Source organism: Haliotis rufescens, unplaced genomic scaffold (genome assembly GCF_023055435.1).
Source record: "Haliotis rufescens isolate VD_foot unplaced genomic scaffold, xgHalRufe1.0.p SCAF_17, whole genome shotgun sequence".
Lineage (NCBI taxonomy): Eukaryota > Metazoa > Mollusca > Gastropoda > Lepetellida > Haliotidae > Haliotis > Haliotis rufescens.
The window spans coordinates 22,167,580-22,187,641 of record NW_025963857.1 but is presented as its reverse complement, the minus strand read 5'-3'; the positions used below and the strand labels follow the sequence as shown (position 1 = coordinate 22,187,641).

The following is a 20,062-nucleotide window of genomic DNA, read 5'->3' as shown; positions in this document are numbered from 1 at the left end:
GAGTGCGGCGTAAAACAACAAACAAACCAACCAACCAACCAACCAACCAACCATGGAACATCAAGCTTAATCATGCTCCACATCAGAAAAGGTCACAAATAAATCTGGACAGTACATCCGGGGTAGAAAAGGTCTTCAGCAACCCATGCTTACCGTAATAGGCGACTATGCTTGTCATAAGAGGCGACAAAAGGAATCAGGTGGTCAGGCTCGCTGACTTGGTTTATACAGTCATCGTATCCCAATTGCGTGGATCGATGATCGTGATGTCAATCACTGAATTGTCTGATCCAGACTAGATTATTTACAGACCGCCGTCAAAGAGCTGGAACATTGCTGAGTGCGGCGTTAAGCAACAAACAAACAAACCAAATCACTGTATAATCCCTCAGTAATGAGGTGTTATTATAGACTTGAACTATGAACAAAACTATAATAAAAACATGTAAAAACAGATTTGACACTTTCTTTGCTAATATACAGACAAGACATAAAACATATTAGTAAAACTTTGTAATCAGTGTCTCTGATAAAAAGATACAAAACTGTAACTTTCAATCTCAACAATTACGACAATAATAATTTTAAAAAAGACATAATGTAGGTTGGGAGTTTTGAATTATGCTGTTATTTTGCATGTCTTGGTACATGAAGTACACTCCCAGTCAGGTTATTTGTTAACTTTGTTACCAATGTGGCTATTCAACCCAAACATCGCCATGGTTACATGACCCAAATCATGTTACCTACAGCTCTGAACACAAACATTATGCATAGCAACGAACACAGCTGAAATTACATATATACTTTGGAATCTTCTCAGTATTGAAGAAGGTTGAAAACCATTGTGTCATTGAGACAGAGCTGTCCCATCAGCAGCGTTATTTCACTCAATTTATTTCTTTAGATATAACGACCAGGGCGCTCTCAAAATTAGAAATAGGGGGCTCTTATTAGAATATTATTTTGGTGAAGTGTGTATCATACGCGAATAAAAAAGTCTTGTGTTCATTGATCAATCGGAAGGGGTGCTAATTGGGATTGTTCACTAGCCAATATATCAGCAAATATCGCCATGGGCGCTTATTAGAGCGGGGCGCTTATTCCCTCGAATACGGTATACATTATTTCATCACTAATACATAATCATGATAATAAACATGTGTGCAAATCTCTTGATAGGAATCCAAAATGTTACATTCTATTACAAAGCTAAGTTATATGGGAATGTGTCCTTAATTGTATAATTTAATTTAAGTTGTAATGGTGTTCATTATGTGCAAGCTGCATGGCAATATCGGGTACTATTCGCATGACAACTTCTCCAATCAATCACATTCTGCCCCCACCTGAACACAAAGAATATTTCTTTCTGAAACGTTGAGTCTTATATTACAACTTCGATGCAATCTACCAGTATGACCAATCATAAAAAAACATTAACTGAGTCATGACATAAAGACGTGAACAACTGTTCTGAGATAAGTACTTCACTACAGATCACGAAACTACCATTTTGATATTAAGTCATACAATGAACTTCGCCATGTAACTCGGCTAGTGTGAGCATCTATTCAAGATGGCGGACTGATGGAATATTTACATGACCTTGTGTGACCTTGTATGACATTCGTCACCTCCATATTGCCAAATGGTACCTCAGTGTCAACTGAAAATCTATCACAACATTCTTTGTTAAAGAAACTGTACTGCAAGTGTAATTAATTAACCAATAATGGGAAATAACGCTGAAGGGGTCGGTGTGTAGGGTACTACAAAAATGCAGCCTGACAGAATAAGAAAACAGGCTTGCTTGACAACTTTGTACAAACCACAGGAAAGTAGTATTGTAATTTTCATTTTCATACCACTATAATGTCCTCAATATTATTTTTTTATCATTACTCGTAACAAAATCCATCTTCCCGAGGCAAGAGAGTTAACTGACTTTAAAATTCCAGTTTCCACCCTTGCCAAACTAGGCTGGAATTCCTGGGCTCGATCGTAGCGCCACCAGTGGCTATTAAAGAGTTATGTCCTTTCTATGCCTCTCCTATTGACCAATCAGATTCAACCTGTCGTATCACTTGCATTTGCTTCAAACAAAACGGTGGCACCCAGTCAAGACGATCTGATTGATAATCAAGATCTATATTGTGATAAAACGAGTCTTACATCGCGAAGTGCATCAAATCACGTGAGCACCTTGATTAAAAACATGAAAAGATTTAGAAAATATCTGTTGACAACGAGTTAGCCGTGCACATGCTTTGCAAATCCTGCAGTCGACCCAAATCTGCATGACAGTTTACGAACCGGATTTCGATTTCGGTGCGCGATTTTGATTGGACTATGCATAGACTCGTTAGCCCAGCCAAAATGTAACTCCATAATACCAGCCTAGTTCGGCAAGGGTGGAAACTGGACTTTTATAGTCAGTTAACTCACTTGCCTCGGGAAGATGAACAAAATCGGACTCCCTGATTGACCAGTCACGGTCTTGTAAAAACACACATACACATCGACCGTCCAGGTGTGACATCGTAATGTGTGATTTGATGTCACTCACTTGTCAAGTCACAGCTGACCCAGTTTACACTTTGAGTGAGTCCAAGGAAGGGCAAAGGTAGATCTAAATGTCACACAAACATATTCCTACGAACATTAGTCTTTGTACATTTTGAACATTGAATTAAAATTTGTCAGTAGCAGAATGTACAGGATTATACAAACAGAAAGTTTGTGTACACTCCTCGACCTTTCGGTCTTGTGTACAAGACCATTCTCCTCATAAAATCCTGTACCTGCTACAGACACATACAGTACAGAGTATCGATACTTGGTCTCAGGACACAGTACTTGATCATGACAGATAGTATCATGTGAATGATTACAGCCCTACTTCTAATATTACTGACAGGTATCAAGGTCTTCCCAAACACTTCACTGCATGTAGCGTACACACACATCCATTACATACACGTTGATGCTCAATCCCAGCTGCCGAAGCTGCTGAAGCTGCCAAAACTTCCGCAGCTGCTGAGGGAGCTCCAGCTGCCCCAGCGACCCATCCCGAAGCCACCATACCCACCGTAGCCATAACAAGGCCCACTCATCATCCGGGCTGCTCCATACCCAAGCAGGGCTCCACCAGCCAGACCTGAAACAACACCAGTAAGTTGCATAATGCTGCCTTCACCCTCTATAAAGCTACCCCGCCCATAAGGTGATGCCCCTGTACAAGCCTTCAATATCAATGCTAATTTCTATACCCCATCTATCGGATGAAGCTCATCACCAGCATGTAAACAGTTCCTCCATTTGCAATAAAAACATGTTTGTCTTTCTCAGAAAAAGATAACATTGTGTCCCTTCAGCGAATTCCGGGAAACAAACAGGTGATAACAATAAAACTTGGTCAATAAAAATTTGAAAATTGAGATAAAACATCACTTGACATGATAATTTACCGATTAAATTGGATTTCCTGTTCTACTAGGCATTGTTTTATATGCAGATGAAAAGATTACTGTAGGTATTGTCTCATAAACTAAACCAGAAGCAGCAATCAGCAATTGGAAACTACTGGTGATTCAGTTAAAAATTACCTAATATAAAACACACTTGCCCTACAGCTCGAGTCTCATGTTGTACCGGCCACACACAATGTCTGTATACAACACACTTGCCCTACAGCTCGAGTCTCATGTTGTACCGGCCACACACAATGTCTGTATACAACACACTTGCCCTACAGCTGGAGTCTCATGTTGTACCGGACACCCAATGTCTGAATACAACACACTTGCCCTACAGCTCGAGTCTCATGTTGTACCGGCCACACACAATGTCTGTATACAACACACTTGCCCTACAGCTCGAGTCTCATGTTGTACTTGCCACACACAATGTTGTATACAACACACTTGGCCTACAGCTCGAGTCTCATGTTGTACTGGCCACACACAATGTCTGTATACAACACACTTGCCCTACAGCTCGAGTCTCATGTTGTACCTGCCACACACAATGTCTGTATACAACACACTTGCCCTACAGCTTGAGTCTCATGTTGTACTGGCCACACACAATGTCTGTATACAACACATTTGCCCTACAGCTCGAGTCTCATGTTGTACCTGCCACACACAATGTCTGTATACAACACACTTGCCCTACAGCTTGAGTCTCATGTTGTACTGGCCACACACAATGTCTGTATACAACACACTTGCCCTACAGCTCGAGTCTCATGTTGTACTGGCCACACACAATGTCTGTATACAACACACTTGCCCTACAGCTCGAGTCTCATGTTGTACTGGCCACACACAATGTCTGTATACAACACACTTGCCCTACAGCTCGAGTCTCATGTTGTACCGGCCACACACAATGTCTGTATACAACACACTTGCCCTACAGCTTGAGTCTCATGTTGTACTGGCCACACACAATGTCTGTATACAACACACTTGCCCTACAGCTCGAGTCTCATGTTGTACCTGCCACACACAATGTCTGTATACAACACACTTGCCCTACAGCTTGAGTCTCATGTTGTACTGGCCACACACAATGTCTGTATACAACACACTTGCCCTACAGCTCGAGTCTCATGTTGTACTGGCCACACACAATGTCTGTATACAACACACTTGCCCTACAGCTCGAGTCTCATGTTGTACCGGCCACACACAATGTCTGTATACAACACACTTGGCCTACAGCTCGAGCTTACTCACCGGCAGCGGCTGATGCTCCACTTCCTCCCAGAATTCCCTTGTTCTTTTTCTGCTGGACGTACACCACCTGGGGTTGCTGTTGGACATACTGTGTCTGGGGTCGGGCGGCGTACTGCTGTCCCTGGGGGTAGGCTACGTACTGGCCCTGGGGGGTGTAGTAGCCTGAAACACACAACAGGGGGTTCAGTGGGGTCGGGCGGCGTACTGCTGGCCCTGGGGGTAGGCTACATACTGGCCCTGGGGGGTGTAGTAGCCTGAAACACACAACAGGGGGTTCAGTGGGGTCAGCCTGGGTACTGTTGAGTTTGTTGTTTAACGCCGCACTCAGCAACATTCCAGCTATATGACGACTGTCTGTAAACAATCAAGTCTGGACCAGACAATCCAGTGACTGACATAACGAGCATCGATCCATGCAGTTGGAATGCAATGGCATGCATCAACCAAGTCAGCGAGCCTGACCACCCGATCCCGTTAGTCGCCTCTTATGACAAGCAGAGTCGCCTTTTACGGCAAGCATGGGTAGCTGAAGACCTATCCTACCCGGATCCTCAAGGGTTGGGTCGGCTACATACTGTTCAAGAGGGCAAGTGCTTGCATAATTCCTGGATGTTTCAATCATCTTCTCCAAATGTGTGAAGTGAATGTTACTTTATGCCAGAGTCAACAATCTTCAAGCTATGTAATGGTGACCTGTAAATATTCAATCTGAGATCAGACAATCCAGTGATTGATAACAAGGACAACAATCATCACCAGGTACAAGGACACTAGGGCTGCAATTAAACTATGAGGCAAATACAATACGTATCACAAAAATAGGGTAACGAATAAGAACATTTATCCAAGAATACAATAACAAGTTACTCCTGGTGTAAAAGCTCACAGTAATATATCAGCTGGTATTGTCTTTGCGAAAAAACATTGTGTCGGTGTAATCCTTGAGTTTATTAAAAATGTACGTAAATGTACGTCATGTAATTGCTTAGGTTGAAACATTTCAGTGATATTTTTCGTGAAGCAAACAAGCAATACATTGCAACAATGCCACTTATAGCCTCATGTTTTGGTTGACAGTAGCATAAGGGTCCTTGGAAAACTGACACAAGTTACGATACTACATCACTTTAATATATTCCATTTTGTTCAAGTAAAAAAACACTAAATACAAAAAAATATATTGGATTTTAGCGGCCACGAATAGCGAATTCAATTCATGAAGGGATATGGTTCGATTCACCGAATACGCGAGCGAATCGTAACAGCCCTCAAGGACACGCAGTCATCACGTCACACATCGTAAACACCAAACAACCTGTTTGTCGACTTTCAAAAAAAGATACTCCTCTTCCCAGAATCCCCATTTTGTCTTCATCAACACTTACCTTGTGCAGGTGGAGCGGTGTATGGTTGCCGTGGGTAACTAGCCCCTGCAGGTTGTTGGGGGTAGTACTGTTGCTGTGGATACTGTTGCTGCGGATACTGTTGCTGTGGGTATTGTTGCTGTGGTGTGGGGTAGGGTTGTTGATACTGCTGGGCTGGGGCCTGGTACTGTGGGGGAGGGGCTTGCTGTGGGTAGCCCCCTGCAGCAGGGTAGGACTGTTGGGGATAGTAGCCCCCGGCAGGGGGAGGCGGAGCTGCCCCTGGGGCAGGTGCAGAGACTGGAAAGGAAATTTTTTACAATAAATGCATGAACACTTTCATAGTCCTCAACATTCTCATGCCAGTAGATCAATAATTCTGAAGGGTACAGTGTGTTCAAACAATAAACCTCAGCCATAAAACAGTATATATGCAAAGCCATCATAACAATACAACTTGGTGTTACTCAATGTAATGTTTTACTGCATTAAAAAAGAATGGCATATTCCTACACACAAAATGGTCGGTTGCTTACCTGAGTATTTGTTGAATGAGAGTGAGTATGATTTTATGCCGCTTTCAACAGTATAATATTTATATCACAGCGTGACAGTGATTGAGTGAGTGGGTGGTTAGTTGGTTTGTTGTTTAACGCCGCACTCAGCAATATTCCAGCTATATGAAGGTGGTCTGTAAATAATCGAGTCTGGACCAGACAATCCAGTGATTGATATCATGAGCATCGATCCATGGAATTGGGATCGATGACATGCATCAACCAAGTCAGCAAGCCTGACCACCCGATCCCGTTAGTCGCCTTTTATGACAAGCATAGTCAGTATGAGTGAGTGAGTTGGGTTTAACATCACGTGGAACAATATTCCAGTTACATCACAGCATGACAGTGAGTGAGTTGGGTTTAAAGCCCCTTTGAACTGTAATGCTATTATATCATGGCATGATGGATTGATGGGGGATGAAAGTCTGAAGTTATGCGGGTCTCACGCAGGACGTTTCTACTTTTCTACGTGACATCCACGAGCATGGATATGTTGCTGCCAACCTAGAAACCAGGATTTCACAGCAAATTGTGGCGCCGTAGACAGCAGGGACGACCAAATGTTACGAGACTATTTGCAACGTTTAAGAACTAAAGTTTGCTCTACCCCCATTTGTAGTGTAATAAAGTATAGGTTTGCCCTGAACTATTATAGTTAAAGCATGAGGATGTTTGCGTTATAATAACTGTTACTGCTGTGGCTAGGACAATGTGGTCTGAATTTGGTTTTGATAAACCCGCGGCATGACCCGCAGGATAAACTACAGTCGGCATCTTTGGGCTTATAGCAAAGCTTCTTAGAATACACCATAACGGGGACACCAGAAACAGGCTTCACACATTGTGACCATGTGGGGAATCGAACCCGGGTCTTCAACGTGACGAGTGAACGCTTTAACCATTAGGCTACCAAACTGTCAGTCAATTCAGAGGGCAACCACCAAGAGTCTAAATCGTCAATATGCTAGCAAGTATGTCGAACACGTATTGCCCAACATGGAGGACACACAGATATTAACCTAAGCCCCCGAAATATTTCCTCAGCCTATCAATCCACTGTCAACCATCATCATGATTTCACGTGTTCCCTTAATTTTTGTTGGTAGTACATGGGCTGACCCTTAGGACATTGGCTGACCCTGAGGACATGGGCTGACCCTGGGGACATGGGCTGACCCTGGGGACATGGGCTGACCCTGGGGACATGGGCTGACCCTGAGGCCATGGGCTGACTCGAGGACATGGGCTGACCCTAAGGAAATGAGCTGACCCTGAGGGCATGAGCTGACCCTGGGGACATGGGCTGACCCCGAGGACATGGGCTGACCCCGAGGCCATGGGCTGACCCCAAGGACATGGGCTGACACTGAGGACATGGGCTGACCCTGAGGACATGGGCTGACCCTGGGGACATGGGCTGACCCTGAGGACATGCGCTGACCCTGGGGACATGGGCTGACCCTGAGGACATGGTCTCAGTGAGGTTTCAGGATAATTTATACTTGGTACAACATTCAAGAATACATCACACCAACATACATAAAATACACAACTGAATCTGTGAAGAATATTTCTTACTATGCATAGCGTCAAATCCGAGATTCCCAACTGGTGGTCCTGCACTGTAGGGGGGTGGGGCAGCCGGATAGCCTGGAGGGGGAGGGGGAGGGGCTGACACCGTGTTGCTCTTTACAGCCTGAATCTGCTCTGTGTATGGGGCTGGGGCAGGGGGAGGGGCACTTGCTGGGGGTGGGGCCTCGGCTTTATGAGGCATTGCAGGAAGCTGAAGATAACAAGAACAAAAAATATATATATTTATTAAATTATCATGTGATATAATAACAAAGATAACAACATGATACAAAAAAAAAGTCATTTATATCCGTTTTAAATATGTATGATGGTAAATTAACACTGCACTCCAGCTTTATAAGATGGCCTGTAAATAATTGACTCTGGATCAGACAATCCAGTGACTGAAAACATGAGTAAAATCTTGCGCTGCCAGGGTACGATGCCCCACAACCAATCAAGTCACTGTGCCAGAAAGTCACCTCTTACGAGCTTAGGCATGTCTGATTTCTGACGTGTATACCAAGTTTCATCAAGTATATTAAACTGATTATGATTTATACTCTAGAAACAAATCTCATTCAAACCTTTTGCCTTGGAATTATTAAAAAAGAATTTTGTCAAACTCCTGAACAAAAAAGGCACCTGTTTAGTACTTACTCAATGCGCATACAAAGTTTCATGAAGAAATATTAAAATGTTAACAAATTAGGCACCAGAAATGAACCCTACACTCATTTCAGTCAAACTTGTTTCCTTGATATAAAAAATACTTTCAAACATTTCTGAATAGGAAAATGCACCAGTTCAGCACATGATGTGAATACATTGTTTCAGGGAGAAATATTGAAAAGTTTGAAACAAAATATGACCGACTGACAGACAAAGGGAGTCCATTTTTATACCATCAGCTGCAATGAATGATTTTTGGTCTTTTTTGTTTGTTTGTTTTTTAACACTGCCCTCAGCAAATATTCCAGCTATATGAAGGTGATCTGTAAATAATCGAGTCTGGACCAAAAAATCCAGTGATTGACATCATGAGCATCAATCTATGCAATTGGGATACGATAACCAATGCATCAACCAAATCAATGGGTCTGACCATCGGATCCCATTAGTAGTCGCCTATTGTGACAAGCATGGTTTGCTGAAGACCACAGGGGTCAATGAAATGATCATTGTGACTCAATACTTACTGTAGAAACAATAGCTTGCATCCACTCACTGAAACAGGACAAGCGTTTGTTTAAATCATGTTGTTTCACTACAAACACAATGTATAGATTGACACATACACAAATATGTAATACAGTCATCATGTTCATGCCTTTACCATTACTCAGGGCTAGAAGCAAAGCATCAGTGTGACGGGGGTCCCTTAACAACAAACATGAAATACTCATATCCCCTGCCAATATGACATGTCCTGTTGTGTGCACGGCGAAAAATATTTACAGTTTTCAAGACCTGCTCCGGAAACGAGCACTACTGCCATTTTCAGTCAAAGTCAAGGTCGTTGCTATGGAAACTCAACAAATAAACTTTTAAAAAATCCAAAACTATTAAAAGGCACCAGTTTACCACTGGACCTATCTATGTGCCAAGTTTGGTGAAGCAATATTGTACAAGATCTGATCTGGAAAGTAGCACTACCGCCATTTTCAGTCTAAGTCAAAGTCATTGCCATGAATACTCAAAAAATACATTTTTCAAAAATCCCAAACTATCAAAGAGCACCAGTTCACTACTAGATCTCTCTGTGTGCCAAGTTTGGTTAAGATATCTATCAAGGGTTTGAGTTTTGTTCTGAAAACAAAACAAAACGAAACGAATCGGTCGGAAGGACGGATAGACAGCACCCATTCCTATATCCCCCTTCCACTTTATGGTGGGGGATAATAATGCTAAAACATGAAGATTTAGGATGTCCCGAGATTCTAATACCACAGCAGAAACCCTCAAGGACCCCAGGACCCCCTTAATTTCAAACACTCATTACACATCATACTATCAGCAAAACTCTATCTGTGTTATCAGTTAGTGATTTTGGAATACAAAATAGGTGACAAAATGACAAAAAATCCCTTAAACATTTATACAAATCAAGAAGCAAAGTGATTCGGAAACTGTTCTGTAAATCTTACTTTACATCCTTGTCCGATTCACATAGAAACCAGTGTATCTTGGCCTGTGAGCTGGCTTTCTGGGGTATCGCCAACACCCAGTCCATCTTCCCATCCTTCGGTAGGGTTGGGCGCTCAGGGAACTTCTCCGCATATTGACCAAACGCAAAATATTTACATACATCCTGAAAAAAATTCTTCATAAATCAGTATGATGATCAGCTAACTGTGGCCAGATCAGTTTTGTTATTCCTTTTATGGTTTTCTTGGTCCACATGCAAAGATGCTGAAGGCAAAATATTATATTTTTGTGTTGTCCTGCTTAGTTCCTTGAGCCAATCTTTAATTTGATGATATAGATGTCATAGAGAAACCAGGATACTCACATCCTTCTGGGAGATGTATCCATTAAGTGTGAAAAAACATTGGTGATACCTACCTTAAATTTATAATAGTCATACACACCATCATTATAACATGGACCTTTGGTCATACACACCTTTGTTATAACATGGCCCTTTGGTAATACACACCTTTGTTATAACATGACCTTTTGGTAATACACACCTTTGTTATAACATGACCTTTTGGTAATACACACCTTTGTCATAACGTGACCCTTTGGTAATACACAGCTTTGTTATAACATGGACCTTTGGTAATACACCCCTTTGTCATAACGTGACCCTTTGGTAATACACAGCTTTGTTATAACATGGACCTTTGGTAATACACCCCTTTGTTATAACATGGTCCTTTGGTCATACACCCCTTTGTTATAACATGGACTTTGGTAATACACACCTTTGTCATAATGTGACCCTTTGGTAATACACAGCTTTGTTATAACATGGCCCTTTGGTCATACACACCTTCATTATAACATGGTCCTTTGGTCATACACCCCTTCATTATAACATGACCCTTTGGTCAAACACACCTTCATTATAACATGGTCCTTTGGTCATAAACCCCTTCATCATAACATGGTCCTTTGGTCATACACACCTTCATTATAACATGGTCCTTTGGTCATACACCCCTTCATTATAACATGGACCTTTGGTCATACACACCTTCATTATAACATGGTTCTTTGGTCATTCACCCCTTCATTATAACATGGACCTTTGGTCATACACACCTTCATTATAACAGGGACCTGTGGTCATACACACCTGCAATGTCACATGGCCCTTTGGTCAGACACCCCTTCATTATAACATGGCCCTTTGGTCATTCACCCCTTCATCATTACATGGACCTTTGGTCATACACACCTTCATTATAACATGGTCCTTTGGTCATACACCCCTTCATTATAACATGGACCTTTGGTCATACCCACCTTCATTATAACAGGGACCTGTGGTCATACACACCTGAAATGTGACATGGCCCTTTGGTCAGACACCCCTTCATTATAACATGGCCCTTTGGTCATTCACCCCTTCATCATTACATGGACCTTTGGTCATACACACCTTCATTATAACAGGGACCTTTGGTCATACACACCTTTTTTATAAGTTATTATTATTTAACATGGCCCTTTGGTCATACACACCTTCATTATAACATGGCCCTTTGGTCATACACACCTTCATTATAACAGGGACCTGTGGTCATACACACCTTCAATGTGACATGGCCCTTTGGTCAGACACCCCTTCATCATAACATGGACCTTTGGACACACCCAACTTCATTATAACATGGTTCTTTGGTCATACACCCTTTCATTATAACATGGACCTGTGGTCATACACACCTTCATTATAACATGGACCTGTGGTCATACACACCTTCATTATAACATGGTTATTTGGTCATACACCCCTTCATTATAACATGGCCCTTTGGTCATACACACCTTCAATGTGACATGGACCTTTGGTCATACCCACCTTTGTTATAACATGGCCCTTTGGTCATACACACCTTCAATGTGACATCACCCTTTGGTCAGACACCTCTTCATTATAACATGGCCCTTTGGTCATTCACCCCTTCATCATAACATGGACCTTTGGTCATACACACCTTCATTATAACAGGGACCTTTGGTCATACACACCTTTGTTATAAGTTATTATTATATAACATGGCCCTTTGGTCATACACACCTTCATTATAACAGGGACCTGTGGTCATACACACCTTCAATGTGACATGGCCCTTTGGTCATTCACCCCTTCATCATAACATGGACCTTTGGACAAACCCAACTTCATTATAACATGGACCTGTGGTCATACACCCCTTCATTATAACATGGACCTGTGGTCATACACACCTTCATTATAACATGGACCTGTGGTCATACACACCTTCATTATAACATGGTTCTTTGGTCATACACCCCTTCATTATAACATGGCCCTTTGGTCATAAACACCTTCAATGTGACATGGACCTTTGGTCATACACACCTTTGTTATAAGTTATTATTATATAACATGGCCCTTTTCATCATACACACCTTCATTATAACATGGCTCTTTGACGAGGTATCCGACTGTTTTTTGTATATCATCAATTTGCTGTCTCTGTGTAAAACCACCCATATCTTCTTCCATCCGCCATCCATAAAACTATCTGAAGATTAATTCATGCATATCCATATTTAACAGAGGACAATAAATGGTACATACATGATATTAAGAAGGGGTTTACATCCACACTATACTTCACAAGCCAAATCAAATAGTAACCTTCGTGAATTGAGTTGCAAATAAGTCAATGGCTAAATGGGTAATTAAAACATTAAATATATTTTGTGCTTCGTAATGTTCGGTCTCACAAAGTGGTTGAATGTTAGTCATCATTAAATACACTGAAAGGTGTGAATGTCTTGCCTATGTTGGGAGTTTTAAGTCATGAAATGTCTTGGAACCAAAAAAATGCCATCTTGGAGCCTATAATCAAGCAGGGTCATCTCCAGGGATTGCATTTCGGTAGACCTATACTAACCCCTGGACCCATTACCGTCGTTCTCACGATCTCAAATTACCCACCCTCGATTTTCATTTAACATTTTACTGACCAATCAAACATGGAGATATGGAAAAGGGAAATAGGTAAGGGAGATAACTCGTATTGCCATGTTGTTGCTATCGCCAACCTAAAATTAAGATGGTTTGTGACTTGCGTTAGATTCAATAGCGGAGCAAATCAAATTTTGCTGATGAAAATCAAGAGTGGGTAAATTTGAGATCCTGAGATCCACAGGAATGGATCTTGAGGTTAGAGTAGGTTTACCGAAATGCGAGCACTGGACATATGTAAAGGATGGTCATTTGATATACATTCTTCCTGAGGTGACCGGCTTCTATTCTTGGAATATATCCATCTGACAAACACAGGATTAATAAGTAACTCAAGCAAAATGTTTCTTGCAATAGTAGCATGATCATGTTTCAGTGGACACAGTAATATGAGTCTACAGTGAGTGAGCATGGTAATATTCCAGCAATATCACCAGAAATTGGCATCAACCCATTTGGGGAATAAAATCCTGGCCATCAGCACGATGAGCAAACGCCTTAACCACTCGGCTACCACACCATCAAGCATACAATCTGAAGATTGATGCCCAATTGTTTTGTGGGGGTTAGAATTGATCCCAAGCAACACATGCTGGCCTTCGGAGGCAAACAAATGGATCGAGTGGTCAGGCTCGGTTACTTGGTTGATTGTGTGTCATATCTGGATTGTCTGGTTCAGACTCGATTATTTACTGGCCACAAACATGTAGCTGGAATATTGCTGAGGGCGGCATTAAAAAACAAACAAAAGAAAGATGGTCGATAAACTTACTGCTGTAACGCTTGATGTATCCAGACTTGATAACATCAGACATCTGAAATATCACACAGAAAACATTTTAAACTATGTTCATGTAGATACATTTACCTGGTGAAAGACCATCCTCTATCATCCAGTGCATAATATCTAACATGCACAACACCAACTGAAGCGCTTCCTTTTGAGTCCTATTCGGCTGTACAATCAGACTACACTCATATGTAAAATATGTAATCTTTGGGATTACACACTCTTAGTGAAGTACAATGTCTAGTACTTTTGGGGGTTGAGTCCCATCTGGGATTCAAACCCACACTCTTAAAGTGAGGCACCTAATCCATAGCACACAAAGTCAGTGACCTTACCCACCCAACCAACATGACTTCCACAAAATGGAAGTCCGACAACTTGTAGTCCAGATCACATACTTTGTGTACCCCTCTGTGGATTGTGAAAGTGTTTGATTGGAAAGGGGAACCCAATCCTAAGGATCCTAAAGGGGTGTTTGATCAGCAAGCTGTGCCCAACACTAAGGATTGTGAAAGGTTGTTTGATCGGACAGGGTATGCTACATGTTTGATCAGACAGGTATGCATCACCCTGATGATCACAAAGGCAATTTGATCAGAAAGTGGTGCCCAACCCAGATGATTGTGAAAGGGTGTTTGATCAGTAAATGGTGCCCAACCCAGAGGATTGTGAAGGGGTGTTTGATCAGAAAGTGGTGCCCAACCCAGAGGATTGTGAAGGGGTGTTTGATCAGTAAGTGGTGCCCAACCCTGAGGATTGTGAAAGGGTGTTTGATCAGTAAATGGTGCCCAACCCTGAGGATTGTGAAGGGGTGTTTGATCAGTAAATGGTGCCCAACCCTGATGATTGTGAAGGGGTGTTTGATCAGTAAATGGTGCCTAACCCTGAGGATTGTGAAAGGGTGTTTGATCAGTAAGTGGTGCCCAACCCTGAGGATTGTGAAGGGGTGTTTGATCAGTAAGTGGTGCCCAACCCTGAGGATTGTGAAGGGGGGTTTGATCAGTAAGTGGTGCCCAACCCTGAGGATTGTGAGGTGAGGAGAAATGGGGTTTAACGTCGCGTCCAAGATTATTGCACTTATATAGCGACGTGCATGCATGTGCATGTGTGTGTGTGTGGCTGCTTAGACTAGTCCGGACTGATGCCGATTTATAGTGCTAGCCCACTGAGATACCATGCCACAGTTTAACATGAATACCCCACTCAGACAGAGTATACTGACTCCGAGCCGACCAGTCCTTGTTTTAGCCCCTTAATGCCGAGCGCCAGACAGGGTAGCAAGAAGTACCATCTTTTAAAGTCTTTTGGTATGACGCGGCTGGGGATCGAACCCCGGTCCTTCCGCTCTGAGGATTGTGAAGGGGTGTTTGATCAGTAAGTGGTGCCCAACCCTGAGGATTGTGAAGGGGTGTTTGATCAGTAAGTGGTGCCTAACCCAGTAGGAGATATAGCAAGATCTCACAATCTAAACTTCCATCTGTATGCTGATGATACACAATTGTATCTGGGATTCAGACCGTTGACTACATCATCAATAAGCACTACCTTTAAAGCAATCTCAAGCTGCATAGATGACATCAGATGCTGGATGACAAAACTGAGCTCTTGATCATCAGCTCTAAACAGATGCAGTCCAAAGTACGATTTCCTGGTTTGAAAATTGGGGACTGTACGGTTGAGCAAAATTCTTGTGCCCGAAATCTAGGTGTGATCATTGACTCAACACTCAGTCTAGATAACCATGTAAGCAGTATGTGCAAGACAGCTTACTTTCACATCAGGAACATCAGACAGATAGCAAGATACGTAGACACAGCATCAGTCAAGTGCCTAGTCCATGCATTTGTAACATTAAGACTTGACTATTGTAATAGAATTCTGTATGGTATCCAGCAGCAGCATCTGGATAGACTACAGCGTGTGCAAAACACTGCTGCCAGACTCATCACACGGAAGTCAATGCGTGAACACTTTACACCCATCCTGAAAGAGCTGCACTGGCTACCTGTGAGACTCAGGATCGTGTTCAAGCTGATCATGTTTGTCTACAAATCGATCCATGGGCTATCCCCAGTATACCTCCAGGAACACACTGCCCTTTACCAACCTGGCCCAAAACTGAGATCTACAAACAAACTACAGCTTGCTGTTCCACCAACCAGCAGAACAACATATGGCGACAGAACCTTCCGAAAAGCAGGTGCAACTCTATGGAATGCACTGCCCATTGATGTCAGGGGATCTGAAGATGTCAACACCTTTAGATCAAAACTCAAGACCATCCTCTTCAAAAGAGCATACGACTGAGCGCTCCTGAGCAGGCAGTATGTCTGGATAAGTAGCGCTATATAAATGCGTAATTTAATTAATTAATTAATAACCCTGAGGATTGTGAAGGGGTGTTTGATCAGTAAGTGGTGCCCAACCCTGAGGAGTGTGAGGTGAGGAGAAATGGGGTTTAACGTCCCGTCCAAGATTATTGCACTTATATAGCGATGTGCATGCATGTGTATGTGTGTGTGTGTGGCTGCTTGTACTAGTCCAGACTGATGCTGATTTATAGTGCTAGCACACTGAGATACCATGCCACTGTTTAACATGAATACCCCACTCAGACACTGTATACTGACTCCGAGCCGACCAGTCCGAGCGCCAGACAGGTAAGCAACAAGTACCATCTTTTAAAGTCTTTTGGTATGACGCGGCTTGGGATCGAACCCCGGACCTTCCACTCTGAGGATTGTGAAGGATGTTTGATCAGTAAATGGTGCCTAACCCTGAGGATTGAGAAGGCTTGTTTGATCAGTGAGTGGTGCCCAAACCTGAGGATTGTGAAAGGGTGTTTAACAGTAAGTGGTGCCCAACCCTGAGGATTGTGAAGGAGTGTTTGATCGGTAAGTGGTGCCTAACCCTGAGGATTGTGAAGGGGTGTTTGATCAGTAAATGATGCCTAACCCTGAGGATTGTGAAGGAGTGTTTGATCGGTAAGTGGTGCCTAACCCTGAGGATTGTGAAGGGGTGTTTGATCAGTAAATGGTGCCTAACCCTGAGGATTGAGAAGGGTTGTTTGATCAGTAAGTGGTGCCCAAACCTGAGGATTGTGAAGTGGTGTTTGATCAACAAGCTGTGCCAACATTAATGACAACTCCAGTTGTGCCCATTCTTCTCACACTGTACACTGTCACCCTGAAACTATGATCAAGTCCCAACATCCACAACGTTATAGCCTTGCACATAAACCAACTGTAGCCTTGGATTTGAGCAACCAGGATATTCATGCAACATTGCCAACAAAAAAATTGGTTCAAATTTCTACTGGAATAATGTAAACACCAAAATACTGACTAGTCGCGACATGCTGCAGCGTCTGTGATGAAATAAGTTCACTACACATGATCAAGATTTACCAGGCTGTAGACTGTGCACCTGTACAGATGACGATGAATTTGTTTACATCCGTCTTCACAGGTTGATCATCAATCGAATAAACACCAAGTTTACTAAATAATTGATATACTTACTTTGCTGTTGTTCTTGGGTGTAAGATTAATTTGAAATGAAACAATATACTCGAATGAGATAAACGTCACTGATTGCGAAAGCCCCACCAAATTTAGATGTCAAACATTTTCCAGAATGTTTTATCATCGCCCGTGCAAACTAAAAATAGCCACACCTTCGGCGAACTGGGATCCTGTCTATACTTTCATAGCGTGCGTCGGATTACGGATACAACGGTAGCAGTTTAGCGTCCAACAATAGGTAACTCTAATGCCTTAGCTAATGCAGACCACTAAACAGAAACTATTCAACAACTTTTATGTAAAAATGATTTGGATTGATTTTATACTGCACTGAAAATCATTTTTCATCAAATAAACGCTGATTTCAGTGATCGTGGTACAAATAGCTATTTCGACAATATTATACAACTGGTAAAAAATATGTTGATCTACCTAAATCAAATTAACTTTCCACAACATAACGATGTTGTATATATAGACTTCCCACCATAGAAAAATATTATTTACCAGATTAAAAACAATAAGTGTATTTCACAGTATCCCCATAAGGAGATATCAAAATGTATACAGTTTACGATCAACTCTCAAGATCAGCCCCTTAAAAAAGAACAAATTCCAAAGAGTGTTGAATGTTCTATACAATTTCAAATGTGCTATACAATTTCAGTCGACTTTGACGAACGAGAACGAGTTTTTTTCCACCCGATCGTCGCATACATCTCTTCGGGATTTTAGTTTCAGGGGTCCAAGAACAGCAAGTTAAGTATGTTGTTTCATTTATTTATCAGTGAACGGCAACGGTGACGTCAGGCATTGAAGGTCTTCCAAGTCTTCCGAAAGTCTCCAATAGTATTTCGTGGAAGTGAGGTCTTACATGGTTTAACGTCGCGTTTCAGATTACTGCACTTACATAGCGAAGTGTGTGTGTGTGTGTGTTTGTGTGTTTGTGTGTGCGTGCGTGCGTGCGTGCGCGCGCCTGTCTGTGTGTGTGCGTGCATGCGCTTGCGTGCGTGAGTCTGCTTGTACTAGTCCGGAGAGTAATTATTAGACAATCAAAAGTTTATACGTTAGTGTTTGTCTACGCTGTAAACATTTACCTTCAGCATATAATGTTGTTTATTTACAAGGGGCGGGGTCAATATTCAAATAGTCAAGTATAGAAGCAAGTACAGAAAATATTCCTGTATTAAAGAGAGAGAGCGAGAGTCACAGAGGAAGAGAGAATTCGAGAGAGAGTAAAAGAGTAAAAGAGAGAGTGAAAGTGAGAGAGTCACAGATGGAGAGAGGGAGAGTCACAGAGGGTCAGAGAGTGACACACACACACACACACACACACACACACACACACACACACACACACACACACACACACACACACACACACAATATATATATATATATAACATGAATATATGAATATGTTATATGCCAATCTCGTGAAGACTCTGATTTAATGCTATTGATGACATGGACCAATGGGACTGCTTTTCTCTCCCGGCTTCCCCATCAACCTTAAATGAAATTTGTGTTTAGTTGTCAGTTGGTTGTATAAGATCTCTGCGCAAATTGAATCAGCAACACTCAATAAATTTTGAGTTGCCAGCTCACAAATACGCATGGCATTTAAAACAACAACAATTGTATACTTACTAACACTGCGCGTAATTACTCATAGCCTTTTCCATTTGCGTTCTTGTATTCCTGTCAGATTTATATCCCGCGACACATTGTACATCCAAATTTGGTATATGTTTTAACCAGTGGCTGAAGCGGTGCGTTTTGCTATTGTGGGGGTCGGGGGATTGTCATCTTCTGATGACTATTGTTATTTAAGGAAGAGAATACAGTAAACTACGGTAATAACGAACACGCTTATAACGAACTGACGGATATAACGAACTTACTTTTTAGGTCCCGACTATTTGCTGTAGTTATGCTGTATATATGCTTATAACGAACTACGGTTATAACGAACTAAAATTAGTGGTCCCTTTGAGTTCGTTATAACCGTACTTTACTGTATATGGATGCCAACTTCTTTAAGGGTCTTGGGAGTTGATGGGGTTCAGCTGGTTGAAGATGGTGTCGTTTATCTCTCTGTTCTGGTGGAGGTCTTTTAGGTTCTTTTTTATGTTGGCGTTCTAGTTTAGCAGTGGGGTCCTTCTTGATTGTGAAATAGATTGTCTAGTGTTAATCACCTATCAACGCCAATCATCTGTTGGCTTCCCCTGTTAGTTTCTATCCTTTCTTATTTTCCACCTTTCGTTATCTTATTAATTTTGTTGTCCTTACATGTACATATATATATGCTCTCTGCCTCATGGCATTCATTCACCT

At 42.0% G+C, this 20,062-nt stretch overlaps 2 protein-coding genes across 2 annotated transcripts; one reads left to right on the top strand and one right to left on the bottom strand.

Moving 5' to 3' along the window:
• Positions 1-2,345: 2,345 nt before the first annotated feature.
• On the bottom strand, positions 2,346-17,882 carry LOC124128500 (calcium-binding protein P-like). The gene is made up of 9 exons (XM_048397715.1): positions 17,723-17,882; positions 14,184-14,226; positions 12,847-12,962; positions 10,386-10,549; positions 9,438-9,465; positions 8,245-8,449; positions 6,131-6,406; positions 4,746-4,907; positions 2,346-3,160 (listed from the first exon to the last, which is right to left on the bottom strand). Exons 2-9 carry the CDS (start codon positions 14,224-14,226, stop codon positions 2,991-2,993), a joined length of 1,164 nt encoding a protein of 387 aa, XP_048253672.1. The 5' UTR covers positions 17,723-17,882; the 3' UTR covers positions 2,346-2,990.
• On the top strand, positions 14,848-16,508 carry LOC125381061. Its single transcript, XM_048397243.1, has 2 exons — positions 14,848-14,933; positions 16,076-16,508. The coding sequence occupies exons 1-2, from the start codon at positions 14,848-14,850 to the stop codon at positions 16,506-16,508; spliced, it is 519 nt and encodes a 172-aa protein (XP_048253200.1).
• Positions 17,883-20,062: the final 2,180 nt, after the last annotated feature.

What these genes read in the sequence shown, in the direction of transcription:
- LOC125381061 (XM_048397243.1), top strand. Translation starts at nt 14,848, where the DNA reads ATGGTGCCCAACCCAGAGGATTGTGAAGGGGTGTTTGATCAGAAAGTG. An exon ending in TGTGAAGGGGTGTTTGATCA is followed by an intron (nt 14,934 to 16,075) that starts GTAAGTGGTGCC and finishes CTATTGTAATAG; the next exon opens with AATTCTGTATGGTATCCAGC.
- LOC124128500 (XM_048397715.1), bottom strand. Translation starts at nt 14,226, where the DNA reads ATGTCTGATGTTATCAAGTCTGGATACATCAAGCGTTACAGCA. An exon ending in ATACATCAAGCGTTACAGCA is followed by an intron (nt 12,963 to 14,183) that starts GTAAGTTTATCG and finishes ATTAATCTTCAG; the next exon opens with ATAGTTTTATGGATGGCGGA. An exon ending in CACCGCTCCACCTGCACAAG is followed by an intron (nt 4,908 to 6,130) that starts GTAAGTGTTGAT and finishes TGTGTGTTTCAG; the next exon opens with GCTACTACACCCCCCAGGGC.